The following is a 14707-nucleotide window of genomic DNA, read 5'->3' on the forward strand; positions in this document are numbered from 1 at the left end:
TCTTTTGGAATCGATATGAACCTGCACTTTTCACATTTTTCATCACTAGTCTTAATTTAAATCAAATTGCCTTAAACTAGAGCAATCTGAGCCTGTTCACGAGAAGCTCCTTTTCACTAATCATGTACTCATCTTCATGAAAGATAAAATTCCAAGTAACCGTGTCTCTCTCCGGTTCCCCTGAAACAATGAGACGATCTATATTCATCACATAAAGAGAGAGAGAGAGATGCGTATGAACACTGAATTGCTTTTCCACGAACACTTTGTCTTTTGAGTCTTTCAGGCAGCAACACATACAAGTATCAGTTTATTTTCGCTAAAAACACAACGTTAGTACCTTCTCCCGGTTGCAAATTAAGAAGCTCCATAACTCGAGCTCCGACCGCATATCCAGCATCCTCTAGTCTGAGAAAGCAGTCATATCAATAACTAATTAAAAACATACTGTTAGAATGTGAATGATTCAGACAAAAAAAAACAATAAGCTGACCTTCTTTCAAGTTCAGCAATATTGTCAACCTGGGGTTGATTGTACCGAACTAGCTCCGAGAATAAAAACGCAAATGCGGCCAAGATCACCTGCACCAATACACGTAGAATTAATTGAATGTAGTCATAGCTTTTCCGGGAAAATAATCTAAACTGTTTTTTAACTTTTTAGATTTGCTCATGAATATTACTATTTATTGGAATTTTAATTTATTAATCCTAATTTGTTTTGGTTGTGGGCTATAAATAAGGCCCTAGAGGTGGGCCGAGACATCTCTTCTGCTTTAGAAGCCCTTTATAGCTTCACCACCGTCTCTCTCTTCTTTCTCGTGCTTCACTCGAATCAGCCTCCAATGGACGAAGACGATGAGTTCGGAGATCTCTACTCCGACGTGTTCCAACCCCCCGCCGTTCTTCCTCCCCCGCCTCCTCCTCTCCGTTCAATCGACCTCAACCTCCGATCCCAAGATCAAGATGAGCCAGAAGAACCTAATCCACCTCCCGTCTCTAGGGTTTCCGACACCACCGCCGCCTCCAAATTACCGCCCGCTCTCCCTCGCGACGCGAATCGCGATTCTGGCGGCGGCGACGATAAGGACATGACCTTCGACATCGAAGAGCCCGACGCCGATTCCGCGCCTTTGATTCCCGGTTTGGCCCTAGATCGAGGCGTCGCGACGACAATTGAGGAGGCTGGCGACGGAGGTGGAGGAGATGATTGGGATAGCGACAGTGAAGACGATCTACAGATAGTGTTGAACGACAACAACGTCATGATGGGAGGCGACAACAGAAGATCGAGGATGGGAGACAACGATGACGACGATGATGAAGAGCCGCTTGTGATTGTAACCGACACGGATCAGAACCAACCTATGGAGGATCAGCTCTGGGGAGAAGATGGTCTTCAAGGAGTCGAAGGAGAAGGCAAAGAGGGAGGAGGAGAAGCTCTCAAGGGGAGTGGGCCAGGAGGTGCTGTTGGGCCGCCTAAAGCTGGGTATAGCAGTCATGGGTATCATCCGTTTCATTCTCAGTTTAAGGTCAGTGTCAAGACAACAATATGTTGTCACTGGTTAGATTACTTTGTGGTCTGTGTTCTTGTCGGGAAAACATTTTATTTTTCGTAAATTATACTATACCTTTGTACTTGTACCTAAAGCTGAATGCAAATGCAGAGTATATAATAAATGTGAAAGGAAGATAAAGAACGTTATATCAATTTCCTCTCTTTGTATATCGCAATCCTAAAATCTAACCTTTAGCAATTAAATGAGAGAAGAAGAACATCTCTTGGGACCCTAACTAACATTATGAAGCCAACATCCAATCAAAGATTTCATATTTTCATTTGGATTAACGCTGAGAGAAAACAATAAGGCTTGGTATTGATGGACTTGACAATTAATTATATTTCTCTTGCAGTATGTAAGACCGGGGGCAGCTCCCACGCTTGGAGGTGCTGCATCTAATGCTGGGACTTCCTCAGGTCAAGTTCGTCCACCCGTCAACCTAGGTCCTGTGGCTGGTCGTGGCAGAGGAGATTGGCGTCCGATGGGAATGAGGAATCCTTCTGTTGCACAGAAAGGCTACCACCAGGCTTGGGGTAGTAATACAGCAGGGAGGGGACTTGACTTCACTCTTCCTTCTCACAAGTAAATTTTTTTTCTGTTCGGAACTGTGGTAGTGGAGGATCATGCCACTACTTAATTTTCGTCTGACAAATTTTAAGCAACAAGATTCTATTTGTATCGATTTGCGTTTCTTTTAATTGATGTCTACCCTTGCGCCTTTTTAGGACGATATTTGAGGTGGACATAGAGACTTTCGAGGAAAAGCCATGGAGATATCAAGGAGTTGATATCACAGACTACTTCAACTTTGGACTGAACGAGGAGACCTGGATAGACTATTGCAGACAGCTGGTAATTAATAACTGTGAATCATATCTTTTATTTCAGCGAATGAAGAGTACTAAGACGAACTTCGTTGAATTCCATACAGGACCAACGCCGTATAGAGACTACGATGCAAAGCAGAATACGTGTTTATGAAAGTGGTCGAACAGATCAGGTATACTGGATCTTGGCTTATAGTATGGCATTTAAGAGCGGATTATTCTTCGCAGGCTGGCAATATTTTGTCAACATCACATACAAAATGGGTGACATTTGATTCCTAATCAGTCTCTTGTTTAATGATAGGGTTATGATCCAGATCTTCCCCCAGAGCTAGCTGCAGCAACAGGGGCGCAGGGTGTTCCTGTTGGTTCTTCAGATTTAGTGAAGGTAGAAACTGCTCAAGGTGATTCAGCTAAAGTGCCAGCTCATGTTCGACCTGCACTGGTATGTTTCCTACTGCCTTTGTTCTCATTTAAAGTAGCATCGTCTATTTGTGGTTTTCTATATTGTATATCAAAGCTGGAACGTCGTGGCTATACATTTTTCTTGTTAGTATCTAAAACTTGAGAGTATTGGATGATTTTTTTTTTTTTTTTGGTTATTTCAGCCCCCTGGAAGACCGATACCTGTGGAGACTGGTTCTGGTGAGCGTCAGCCATCCGTTGATACACGTGCTCCTCGAATGCGTGATCTAGATGCTATCATTGAGGTTGAACATGTCTCAAATCTCTCTTTATTTTGGTTTTTACTGGTGAGGCATAGTTGCATGCTATAATGTCTGCTACTAATTGAAATCGATTTTGTTGCCAGATTGTATGTCAGGATTCACACGAGGATGCGCCTTCGGGTGAAAATGACACAGAACCAGCTGTTAGTAGCCTTCCTATAGAAAATGTTCCAGTTGAGACTGGGTACGTTAACAGCAGGAGACCAGATGGGGAATCTGCTGAACGAAGTCCTACCCAGGATGAACCACGTAAAAGGCTTCTCAGAAAGCAAGACGATGAGATCTCTAGAAGCACTGGTAGTGGCCAGAGTTTTCGTTCGTCGTCTCCTGTTGGGGACAGAGGCACAATGTCATCAAGTGTTGATCGTGAAGATATGGGAGGCGTAGCCGGCAAAGATGCTGAGATGGAAGAGGAGCGTAAAACGAGTTCTGCAGTTCAAGAAGATGATGGAGGGGAATCAAAGACGGAGAGAAGTAGTGGAAACAGCAAAGCAAGATCTGAAAGTCACAGAGATCATCAGCAATTGAAGGATAGTGCAGAACAGGAAGTTATTCAAAATAAGCATTCTACTCGACCAGCTAGCAGTAAGAAACATCACGATAACAGTGCACCGTATCAGAGCAGAAAGAATCAAGACAGAGGGAAAGAAATGGAAAGAACTCGAGCGGCGAGCAAAGGTGGTAGGGAGTACTCAAATCCTCATACGGACGTTGATTACTCAATTGCAAGGGGCGACGATTATGATAGAAGGAAAGAGCGAGATGTTGATGGGGGGTTCTGGCGCAGGAAAGAGGATGACCCATTCAGTAGAAGAGGTGGGGATGAAGGGTTTAGAAAAAGGGATCGTGAAGAGGATCTGGGCTCTAAGCAGAGGGGTAAAATGAGAGAGAGTGACATACGCAACAAAGATGATCATCATGTTCCATCGAGAAAGCATTTGGACGATGGTGGTTTAAGAAATAGTTATGAACTGGATGATCACATCGGGAAGAGGAGGAAGGATGAAGAATACTTAAGAAGAAACCGCTCTGAAAAGAACGAAATCTCATATGGTCAAAGAGAATCATCAACCAGCCGCCTGAAACGAGAACGGGGTGATAGGTTGGACCATCAAAAGAGAGATGTCCAACATAAAAGCAGAGATGATTTTGATGACCACAGTTCTCTCAGGCACAGAGACGATTTCTATATGCAGAGAGATGGAAATGACAGGTTGAGAGAGCGCGAGGGTATGGATAAATTGAAATTAACTCAGGAGGATGGCTTATCAGCACGAGGAAGAGAGAGGCAGGTACCTACTACAAGGGGTCATAGAGGCTCAGAAGACCGATCATCATCGATGATGAAGGATGATTATAAAACTTCTGAGAAAGAGCATCTCACAAAAGATTCAACAAGGCATAGTAAACAGACGAAGAGAAGGGAATATCATGGTGAAGAAAGTTCTCATCATAGAGGACACAGAGACTTCTCTGCACGCACAGATGAGACTGCTAACAATGAGAAAATGCCAAGGCAGGAGAGAACAAGTGCTAAAAGTGACAATGTTATTAATTCTTTGGACGGCCAGCAGTTGCAAGACAGAAAACATAAAGATTCCAGACGAAAGATTAAAGAACAACGAGAGGGTGCCGATTCAGTGAGGAGCAAGCAAGGAGAAGAAAATGGCAGTTCAGAAGTAACGGTATGCTCTATCAGCCTATCAACTTATTACTCTCATCCAAGTTTTGTAAACTTAACGTAACATGGTTATCGTGAATGCATTAGACTTTACAAAGTATTTTGTTCCTGTGATTAACCTCACCTAATAATATATCTCATGGGTTTGGTCACTTTTAATATGCCTCAACGGGTCAGTATTGATGCTTCTTTCATGCCTTCCAGGGCTCAAAAGGTAAAAACGAAGCAAGAAATCACAGGAGTGAGATCCCACAGCAGACTAACGCCACCAAAAGACACAAGGAGGATGCTTCATCTGGTGATGAGCTGCAAGATTCAAAGAGAGGACGTACGAAAATGGAGCGTTGGGCAAGCCACAAAGAGAGAGATGATGTTGTCACTGTCACGGCATCGTCCACTTCTTCAAAACTTCAAGAGAAGGAAAAAGGCACTAACGGCCGAGTTCTCGAACCTGTCCATGACAAGAATCGGGATTTAACTGAAGAGAAAAGTAGCCATGACCTTGCAGAGACCAAAGATAGAAGCGAGAAGGGACCTCCAGGAGATCGGCACTTGGACACGGTTGAGAAACTCAAGAAACGTAGTGAACGGTTCAAACTTCCAATGCCCACGGAGAAAGATACCACAGTCGTAAAGAAAATGGAGTCTGAGACGCTGCCCTCTGCAAAAATTGAAGGCCCTGTGGATTCAGAGGTGAAAGCAGAGCGGCCAGCAAGGAAAAGACGGTGGACAAGTAGCTGAGAGCCTGGCTCTCTTTGGCTGGATCGAGGGGTAGCTTCTTATACTTAAACGGATGGCATGAGATTCTCGCATCCCACGGAGCAGTTGTTGCCGTGGAGGATCAAGTTCCATGAAGATTAATTAGAAGAGCTTAGGAAGAGTGTGTGGGAGTGAGCTATGTTGTGTAAGAATAATACGCATAAGGATTTTACTTTGAGAGAATACTCTTTTGTAGTAGTTGATGTAAACTTTTGTCAAAGATTATTTGGTCTTTTAGTTTTGTTCACATACTAAGCGCCTCAAGAGAGAGCGAGGATATTTATAAAGTACTCGAGGCATTGTATTTTACTGTAGTAATTTTGTTACTGTTTTTTGTAAACAACCTTTTGAACACTTGACATTTGTATTTTCCTTTTTCCAGGTTTATTATGAGGAGACAGCAACAACTATGAAAGTAGAGACTGCTTGATGGAGAAAGGCTCGTAAATAGAATACGAGCTTATTATCACGTTTCAAAATCTCTTACGAAATCAAAACTTTCCTATTACAAACAAACAAAGTTTCTTTAGAGCTTTGATCTATAGTAATAAATCACTGTTTTGCGGCATATATTGTTTAAAATGAATAAAACGTAAATAGCTCAAGTTTCGAAAATGCTGAGGGCGGGCATGTTACAACGTATGAAGTTATATGGTGTGATTAAATTTTTATTCAGTGGCAAAGAGGAATCCCATAGCCAGTATTGCCAGCAAGGAAAGGCACAGATTAGCAGTGGTGGCAATAGAGCCAGAATGACCAGGGGCATTTGGCGTAGCTCCAGTTGCATTGTTGGCGGCCATGTTTGCAACAGGAGGCAGAGGAGGATCAATCACGTCTTTGGCGTCAAGAGGTGGGCTTGGGGCACTAGCTGGTGGCTGTGCTTCCTTGTTTGCCACGGAGATTAGAGAGCCAGCCTCTGCAGGTAAGATGGCATAGGGCTGCTCTTTGTCTAAATCTGAGCATGGACTCCCTGCATTTGCATCAAATGTTAAGCATCAGCTTTTGTGTTGTTAAATGATCAACATTATCTTTGTTATGTGTATATATTGGTTCTTTCATGAATCTTGTAGAGGTTTAGAATTTACTTAAGTATCTGGTGGCGGTGGCAGGGAACTCCGTGATGACTCCATCAACACCATTCCCTGCAATGAATGTGGCAAACTCTACAGTAGGATCAGAGAAGTAGTCGAACGCTATGGAGATATACTCGTTCCTTAGCACCGAGACATAAACAGAGATATTCCCCTTGTGCATTTCCTCCACTACGTTGGTCTTCCCTGCGGCAAAGCTTCCGGAGATGGTGACGAGAGAACTTCTCAAGATATTGACAGCATCTGCATGCTTCTTGATTTCGTCAACGGATGCCTTGGGAGCATCTCCTATTTCCTTGTCGATGCTCAAGACTCTAGTGTAGGGAGGGACAGCCTCAAAACCGGCCAGAACTGAACTGTCATCTGACTGAATCAATACCCTTTGGGTTGTTTGCTTGTCGAGTGTGGATTTGGTCAGAGCGGACTTGACTGCGTCTACGATTCCTAAGCCTTTCTTTGAGGCTAAATAAGCAGCATTCTATCAAAAAAAAAAAAAAAACAAGGCGTTAGTGGTGATGCTTTGAGTAAGTTAAAGGAGCATTAAAGAGTTGTAATGAAAAAAGAGGCATATGCCTGGATGTTGACAAGAACTCCAGTGACTGCCTTTTCTTTGCTGAACTTAAGGAAGTCATCAAGAGTTACGAACTTCCCGGCATTCTTGTTTGCTGGGTTTCTCGTGATTCCCACCTTAGTTATGAAAGGGCTCTGGATTTGAGCTGTAGGCAGAGACATCCCACTGTCAGTTATTTAGTTTCAGAAATCTTTAGAAAAGAAACCAGTTTCTTACGCTTCAGAGACTGGATCTCAGCCCAAGTGAGATCATAAGAGAAAACGCCGTTGGTAGGCTGGATTTCAGGAACGCTGGTGGCTCGGGACATGAACGTGGCCATGGCGGTGGTGCTTGCCGTGAGGTCTGCAGAATCATGGCAGAAAGCTATTCCATCTTTGGACATCTGAACAGAACAGTCGATCACATCTGCTCCATCTTCCACCGCTTTTTGATAAGCCAGGTCAGTGCAGCCTGGATAGTCTCCACTTGCTCCATTGTGAGTTATGACCAACGCATGGCCTGCTTTGGGGAGGTTTCCTTTTTGGTGAGAAAAGCAAGCTGCAAAGAATACATACACGCAAGGGGTATGAGCTTCTCATAGTAATCAAGTTTTTGAGTGGATAACAAGTGAACTCACTGATGGCTTGTGATGCTGTTGGCGGGAAATCGGTGATGAAGCCATCAACAGAGAACTGGCCATTGTCCACAAACTGGAGATACTCAGCAGAGGGATCATAGCTGTAGTTAAAGCTGGCGGGCATATCATTAGCAAAACCAGAGGCATAGACCTCTAAACCGGCCTTGTGGGCATCAGCCACAAGGGTGGTGGCCGGCTTAAGGTACTTGGCCGAGTCAATGGGCCAAATGTAGCCTTTGGGGACAAGAACGCCTGAAGCAAATGCCTTGATGGCTGCTAGGTTCTGCAGAATCTCGCTGTACTTTTTGTTGGTGGTGGGTTCCATTGCTTCAGGGTCTTTGAACTCGAATATGAGTTTTGTCTTGGACATGACTGCATCTCTCCCGATGCTCTTCAAGAAACCGATCTCCGGAGATGAGATGAAAGTAATGCCACGGAATCCCAGGCTTCTCAGGTACTCGGCTGGGCTTAGCTTGTGTTCCATGTAGAATGCGTCGTTCTGCACATTTGCGTTGTTTGTATTTTTTTTTAGTGAACCCTCCAGAGGTTGGTTACTTATATTGTTTCAAAGAGAGTAAGAAGAGAAACCTGAACGCTCAACCAGAACTTGGGAGGCTTGATTCCTAGGACGTCTTCCACGGCGGAAATAGGCATCTGGCCGTCGAAAATGCTGGGCCGAGAGTAGATGTTCTGGACCACTGCTCAACAAGACGCAAAATATGAAAAGGCGGTGGTGATGGTGGGAAGCATGAAAGGGGAGCAAAAAGATGACAATGACATACAAGAGACATTGGAGAAGATGGTGTCAGCAGAGTAGTCAAGGGCAAACCAGCCTTTAAGGTCCTGACCATTGACCTTGTAGGTCTTCTGGCCTTTGGGGAAGAGGGTGGGGATGGTGGTTGCATTGTCAAGCCTGATATCAGGCAAGCAAATGCCAGCACCGTCGTTTGTCATCTGAAGGTTGCACAAGATTGTGAGGCCAGGCGAGCTGCTGCTAATAGCCAAGTCATTTGCAAGGGCGCATGACTCCGGGAAAAGACCCGAGATGCCGCCTCTGGCCACAACCCCAGGTTCTTGACCTGAAAGACGAACAAAGAAAAGAGTGTTCACAAAAAAAAAAAAAGACAAACAAAGAAAAGATAGTTCTCTTGCTCAAACAGAATCATCTAAATTTTTTCATGTGTGATATTTTTAGTTAGACTATCTTTAAAATTTTATTTTTGTAAAATAATATGGCAAAACTTTAATATTTTTTACCAGTACTGAATATATCAGGGATATCTTTGTAAATCAATGATTAATTATTAATTCAACATTTAATCAAACAAGAATACTGTTTCCATATTTTTTGTATTTACTTTTAATTTAATTATAAATATATATTATTTTTAACCACCAAATATATTTATTTTTAATGTACACAGTCTTATAAAAATTGTTTTACTTTATATTTTATAAATATTAAACTCAATTCCCAAAAAACTAAAACAAAATTAGAAATTGAAATAATCTCATTTTGTTAATATTGAAATTATAACATTTTTATTAATATATATAAATATAATCTAATATTAAACCAAATAATTAAATTCACCTTAAATTTTTTTATAAAACAGGTTAATATGTTTAAATTAAGTACTATTTTATATACAATTTCATGTTTACCATAATATTAATAACACAGATTTATAATATTATCATTTATGACAAAATTAGTATAAAAATAATCTCGCGCTTTAGAAATGTAGATTAGAAGCTAATGGATCCTTACAGACAAACATTAGGTCTTGACCAAGAAAAAAACAAACAACACATGTTATTAATGTAATAATATGGGCAGTTTCACAGAATATACAATCAAGGAACAAAACAAAAAGAACATGCATGTTTTACTTTTACATAAAAGGAAACATACCGTTAAGGGTGAGCCATTTTTTGGTAGGAAGAGCCGCGGCAGCAGCAGGAGCCTTGGGAGCCGCAACACAAGAGTGTATGAAAAGGGAGAAAAGAATTAGAAACCTCAGCATCTTTATTTATATAGATTGATCCTGCATGTTGTATGTACGTACCCCAGTTGAGAACAAAAAGCAAAGTCAGATCACATATACAACGCACAATATATATATCATACATTTTAGAAAGAAGATGTCTTACAGTGAAAAAAAAAGAACATTAAAATAGATCCCTTCTTCTGCTTGTGTTTCCTCTCGTTATTATGTTGGTTTTGAGAAAGGAAAAGAAGAGAGGAAGAGATGGTGAAAGAATAGGGGTTAATTTAATGGGGGTAAAAAAAAAGTTACTTGCCCATATCCCATTTATTATGCCTATTTATTTCCCTTTCTATTTTTATCTCTTTTTCTCCTCCATTCCCTTCTTAACCGCTTTTATTATTTTTTCCCCTATTTTTTACTTATTTCGTACATATTTTTTCATAAATTAATGTAACACCTCAATTTTCCAAAAATTAAATGTTTTTAGACTTTGGACTATACTACGATATTAATTTTCATATACATTTATGTTATAAAAGTTGGGTTTATTATCTTATAGAATATGATTCTGGGTGGTAGATATAAATGAAAATTGCGTCTGGTTCCGACGACACCTCTTTTAAGTTTTGGTTTTGTTTCTTTTATACCACCGGACTTTTGCTTTTACAGGTTCCAAAACGCATCTCCTCCACCTCCGTCTCCTACTCCTCGCTTCCTCGTCACGCAAACTTTGATCCACCGGAGCAATGAAGATCACCGCCTTGCTTGTTCTCAAGGCCGCCCCCGAAACCTCGGATCCCGTGATCCTCGCAAATGCTTCTGACGTCTCTCACTTTGGCTATTTCCAGCGATCTAGCGTCAAGGAGTTCGTCGTCTTCGTGGGCCGCACTGTCGCTAGCCGAACCCCTCCTTCTCAGCGCCAGTCCGTCCAGCACGAAGGTTCCTTCTTCTGCCTCTAGATCTCTTGGGATCTATTCCCTCGAATCGGCTTTTCGATTTCACAACTTTGATGATTAGGATTTGCTATTTGCTTTCTCACCTCTTCCAAATTCTAGATAGATCTCAGATTCTCCTCGGTTTTGGGGGTAATTAATTAGGGGGTTTGGTATCTTTGTTTTGTTGTTGATGAATAGAGTACAAGGTTCACGCTTACAATAGGAATGGCCTTTGCGCGGTGGGATTCATGGACGATCATTATCCTGTTCGAAGTGCCTTTTCTCTTCTCAATCAGGTCTCATTTTATTATTCAGTGAGGAGGAGAAGATACCGTTTTGCTTGACATTAAACTTGTGTGTTTTTGTCAGGTCATAGATGAGTACCAGAAGAGTTTTGGTGAGGCATGGAGGTCTGCTAAAGAAGACTCCTCTCAGCCCTGGCCTTACTTAGCCGAAGCTCTTACCAAATTCCAGGTTTATTCTTTTTTCTTTTTTCTTTTTCCATTGTATTCTCTTCTCTCATGTGGAACTTGTTAAAAACTCTATGATATAATAAAGAATCCAACTTACTGTTTCCTCATGAACTACTTTTGTTTTATGACCAAGTTCTTGTGGATTGTGTTTGGGTGATTTGGTCTAAAGTGTTTATATTATTTACCCTGTATTTGTGTTATCATCAGGACCCGGCAGAGGCTGATAAGCTGTTGAAAATCCAGAGGGAGTTGGATGAGACCAAGATTATCCTCGTAAGTGCCACTCCTCTTTTCCTACGTTTTGGTAGATATTGATCTGCATAAATGTTGTCCCCAGATAATATGTGATGTTCTGTAAATGATTTATGGTTCTTCTGTGACTTCAACACAAGAGAGTCTTGCTCTGATACAAAGATATGTTTTTTCGTCTCCCTAAAAAACTGAATATATGTTCTGTATTGCAGCATAAGACCATTGATAGCGTTCTAGCCCGCGGTGAGAAGCTGGACAGCCTAGTGGAGAAGAGCTCTGATTTGAGCATGGCATCGCAGGTACCAACCTTCTAACTATCCCATACTATATATTGCCATCTTCTCCACTGTCTGGGTCTCTGAGCATAGTTGGTTAACACGGTAGAAAGGGCATATGATATGAGCGAACTTGAAAATGCTGTAGATAAATTGAGGGGAACTATCATATGCTACAAGGCTAGAAGCTGTTACACGTTATTGTTGGGGTAGATGAATAGAGAACGTACGAGGATGTTTCTGACATGAGAATCTTTTTTGAATGAAACAGATGTTCTACAAGCAAGCAAAGAAAACGAATTCATGCTGCACTATTCTGTGAGCTGCGACTCTGGATGGATGTCTTTGGGTATATATAGTCAACCAAACTTTTGCTGTGGGGCGAGACTGTTTTCCATTTTATATAATATATATTTGATTCCGTTCTCTCGTTTGCATGCACTCTTGAAATTCCATATAAGACTCATGTCGTGTGGCGTGTTATCCAAATACAGTTTCAATTGTCTTTGCCAGATTATATGATTGCTTTTGTTTATGTTTCTTTACGTTGATAGCATGATCACATTCTTGCATCAACTTGTTGGTACTTTATGTCAAAACAGATGTTATAAGATTTTGAAAGTAGACAAAAGCAGAACGATGATTACTAAAAAGGGGTCGCATATTACACAAACAAAGGTAGCAAAAAGAGATGAAACAAGTCTCCTTTTGCGTCCATGTGTATCTACTTCCCGAAGATAGACTTGAGCCACCAGACACCCTTGGTGTCGTCAGGGGCAGTGTTGGACTCAGGTGGTGTGTCGCTCTGAGGAGTCTTGTGAAGCTTGCTGACATCGTACCCTTCCTCCACCGCCTTCTCCACCAGCTGCTTGTACGTCTCTTCCTCCATATGCGCCGTCCTGCTCAGTATCTACGCCACATAATCAAACCTCAGCTTCTTTCATAATTCATCACAAAAAGAAAAGAAAAAAAAGGCAAAAAGACATACCCAAAGATAACTCCTCGAAGGCTGTCCGATGACGGCATGCTGGTACTCAGGATCAATGTACAACACCCAGTAATCCCCCGTGACGGGAATAACGGGAAGGAAAGGAGGGACAAAGAACTTGACTTTAAGCTTGGCCTCATCGCTCTTTGGATCAGCTTTGTAAGCTGAGCCTTGGATGAAACCTCTCTTGCCTCCGTTCCACGTCTCGTTCAAGACGTGCACCGTGCCGTCGGGGTTAAGGGTGTACGTGGCGCGAGTGTCGACACCGTCCTTGGGTTGAAACCTGGAAGGGAAAGAAGCAATCTCGTACCAACGGCCCATGTATCTCTCCAAGTCGAGCCCTTTCACAGCTTTCATCTCCGTCGACGTCATCTTTTCTTCTAGCTTACGGTTTCTTAGATATTTTGTTGTTTTTGAGGTTTGGTAGGATAAGAAAGAGGGACTCTGTTTTATTTTTATAGGAAAATAGGAAAAGAAAAAAATAACGAAGGAGATTTTCGTGGGAGGAGAGGCTGACACGTGGGAAGCGTGTGAGGTAAATGCTTCTAGTAGCGTCTATGCGTTGGAGTTAGAGCTAAGGAAACGCATTTTCTTTTCTTTTTGTTCTGTCGGAGTAGAATACAAATACAATGGGCTATGCATTCACACTTTGATTTGAGTTTCTTTTACCTTTTCTAGGTTCTACCAAAAATCTTTATATCGAAATGTAGATTTCTAGTTATGTAAAATGTTTTGTTTCCCTGATAGTGCATTCAATCGAATTCAACACTTACCAAAAAAATTATAAAACGTTAATGTGTCAGTTTTTAAGATTTAAGAGTAAAAGATCTCTTAAATGAAAACTTTTTAATTATTTTTGGACAGAAATAAGAAGGAAATTAAACCATTTGACTAAATAAATTGAATTTTTATTGTAGATAAACAAATGGGAAATTTATTATCTCGATTTATAAATAATTAAATGGGCCGTCAATGCAACGAAATTAATTAGGCCCAAATTTTCAAATAAGCCGCAAAAACTTTTATACTGCAGATTGAATTATTATATTATTAAAATATTAAACATATGACAAATTTAAAATTTATATATGATTAAATTGTTTTTTATGTATACAATTTTTTTTGTTTATATATCATCTATATGTTTGGCCGATACATTTAGATATTTTTTTTTACCAACTTCAGTAAATAAAATTTATATATTTTCGATTTTAAAATTATTCTAACTTTGAGAATATCAGATTTTTACTTTTTTTTTGACATAGGATGGAAAATTAAAACTATTAAAAATACAAATTAGATTAGACTTATAATTTGAAGTATAGTTTGGTTATGGACCACATAAGACAACAAAATTTTTTTACAAGTCCGACAATTATTTTACTTCAAGACCTAAATATAGAAAGCTGGTGATATTATTTGTTTGCAAATTGCAACTGATACTATATATATGATTAAAGTTAGGTTAACACTATATATATCATTAACTACTAAGAGAAGTTATTATTAATGCTTTTCTAGGCTACGAAAAACAATTAGACCGGTGTCAAAAGTTTTTTCTTATTCTTTAATATAAATTTCATAATTTAAGTTCTAAAGAATTGTGTTGTAAGGAAAAATATTTGATATATAAGTTCGTTTGGTAATAACAAAACAACTTAGTTTTTGTATTACTCTTTATATAAATTTTTGTAGGCTATGAAGGCTTAAGAATTAAACAATATTTTTCTTCTTTTCATTTTATTAACAAAACAATTTTGAATAGATGCGTCTCTTTGCTATTAATAAAAAAAATCAACACTTAAAAAAAATCATTACTTTCCGATTTATAGCAAAAACAGACAATACTTAGGACATAATATAAATCAAATTTTGATTTAAATTGTTGTCCAAGTAATACGAACTAAGAGTATATCTTGCACTTTTTTAAAAAGTTATTATGTTGGATCATAATATAA

At 40.2% G+C, this 14707-nt stretch overlaps 4 protein-coding genes across 4 annotated transcripts; 2 read left to right on the forward strand and 2 right to left on the reverse strand.

Annotated features, from left to right (window-relative positions):
- Window positions 1-784: 784 nt before the first annotated feature.
- LOC106426044 (FIP1[V]-like protein) lies at window positions 785-5911 on the forward strand. The gene is made up of 8 exons (XM_013866759.3): window positions 785-1532; window positions 1915-2144; window positions 2288-2414; window positions 2494-2562; window positions 2694-2834; window positions 2998-3099; window positions 3201-4802; window positions 5003-5911. The coding sequence occupies exons 1-8, from the start codon at window positions 846-848 to the stop codon at window positions 5537-5539; spliced, it is 3495 nt and encodes a 1164-aa protein (XP_013722213.2). The 5' UTR covers window positions 785-845; the 3' UTR covers window positions 5540-5911.
- LOC106426013 (glycerophosphodiester phosphodiesterase GDPDL7-like) lies at window positions 5555-10116 on the reverse strand. The gene is made up of 9 exons (XM_048768844.1): window positions 9990-10116; window positions 9751-9883; window positions 8618-8914; window positions 8424-8533; window positions 7836-8334; window positions 7436-7756; window positions 7222-7364; window positions 6643-7126; window positions 5555-6527 (listed from the first exon to the last, which is right to left on the reverse strand). The coding sequence occupies exons 2-9, from the start codon at window positions 9860-9862 to the stop codon at window positions 6226-6228; spliced, it is 2268 nt and encodes a 755-aa protein (XP_048624801.1). The 5' UTR covers window positions 9863-9883; window positions 9990-10116; the 3' UTR covers window positions 5555-6225.
- Window positions 10117-10291: 175 nt separating this feature from the next.
- Window positions 10292-12296, forward strand: LOC106426080 (VAMP-like protein YKT61). Its single transcript, XM_013866794.3, has 6 exons — window positions 10292-10765; window positions 10960-11057; window positions 11131-11235; window positions 11442-11507; window positions 11699-11785; window positions 12033-12296. Exons 1-6 carry the CDS (start codon window positions 10573-10575, stop codon window positions 12081-12083), a joined length of 600 nt encoding a protein of 199 aa, XP_013722248.1. The 5' UTR covers window positions 10292-10572; the 3' UTR covers window positions 12084-12296.
- Window positions 12297-12348: 52 nt separating this feature from the next.
- Window positions 12349-13187, reverse strand: LOC125593006 (temperature-induced lipocalin-1-like). Its single transcript, XM_048768845.1, has 2 exons — window positions 12750-13187; window positions 12349-12671 (listed from the first exon to the last, which is right to left on the reverse strand). Exons 1-2 carry the CDS (start codon window positions 13119-13121, stop codon window positions 12486-12488), a joined length of 558 nt encoding a protein of 185 aa, XP_048624802.1. The 5' UTR covers window positions 13122-13187; the 3' UTR covers window positions 12349-12485.
- Between the last annotated feature and the right edge of the window lie 1520 nt (window positions 13188-14707).

Source organism: Brassica napus, chromosome C9 (genome assembly GCF_020379485.1).
Source record: "Brassica napus cultivar Da-Ae chromosome C9, Da-Ae, whole genome shotgun sequence".
NCBI classification, from domain to species: domain Eukaryota; kingdom Viridiplantae; phylum Streptophyta; class Magnoliopsida; order Brassicales; family Brassicaceae; genus Brassica; species Brassica napus.

What these genes read in the sequence shown, in the direction of transcription:
- LOC106426044 (XM_013866759.3), top strand. Translation starts at nt 846, where the DNA reads ATGGACGAAGACGATGAGTTCGGAGATCTCTACTCCGACGTGTTCCAA. An exon ending in CGTTTCATTCTCAGTTTAAG is followed by an intron (nt 1,533 to 1,914) that starts GTCAGTGTCAAG and finishes TTTCTCTTGCAG; the next exon opens with TATGTAAGACCGGGGGCAGC. An exon ending in AAAGTGGTCGAACAGATCAG is followed by an intron (nt 2,563 to 2,693) that starts GTATACTGGATC and finishes GTTTAATGATAG; the next exon opens with GGTTATGATCCAGATCTTCC.
- LOC106426013 (XM_048768844.1), bottom strand. Translation starts at nt 9,862, where the DNA reads ATGCTGAGGTTTCTAATTCTTTTCTCCCTTTTCATACACTCTTGTGTT. An exon ending in CATCTTCTCCAATGTCTCTT is followed by an intron (nt 8,534 to 8,617) that starts GTATGTCATTGT and finishes CTTGTTGAGCAG; the next exon opens with TGGTCCAGAACATCTACTCT. An exon ending in AACAGCATCACAAGCCATCA is followed by an intron (nt 7,757 to 7,835) that starts GTGAGTTCACTT and finishes TATTCTTTGCAG; the next exon opens with CTTGCTTTTCTCACCAAAAA.
- LOC106426080 (XM_013866794.3), top strand. Translation starts at nt 10,573, where the DNA reads ATGAAGATCACCGCCTTGCTTGTTCTCAAGGCCGCCCCCGAAACCTCG. An exon ending in CCTTTTCTCTTCTCAATCAG is followed by an intron (nt 11,058 to 11,130) that starts GTCTCATTTTAT and finishes TGTTTTTGTCAG; the next exon opens with GTCATAGATGAGTACCAGAA. An exon ending in ATTTGAGCATGGCATCGCAG is followed by an intron (nt 11,786 to 12,032) that starts GTACCAACCTTC and finishes TGAATGAAACAG; the next exon opens with ATGTTCTACAAGCAAGCAAA.
- LOC125593006 (XM_048768845.1), bottom strand. Translation starts at nt 13,121, where the DNA reads ATGACGTCGACGGAGATGAAAGCTGTGAAAGGGCTCGACTTGGAGAGA. An exon ending in CTTCGAGGAGTTATCTTTGG is followed by an intron (nt 12,672 to 12,749) that starts GTATGTCTTTTT and finishes TATGTGGCGTAG; the next exon opens with ATACTGAGCAGGACGGCGCA.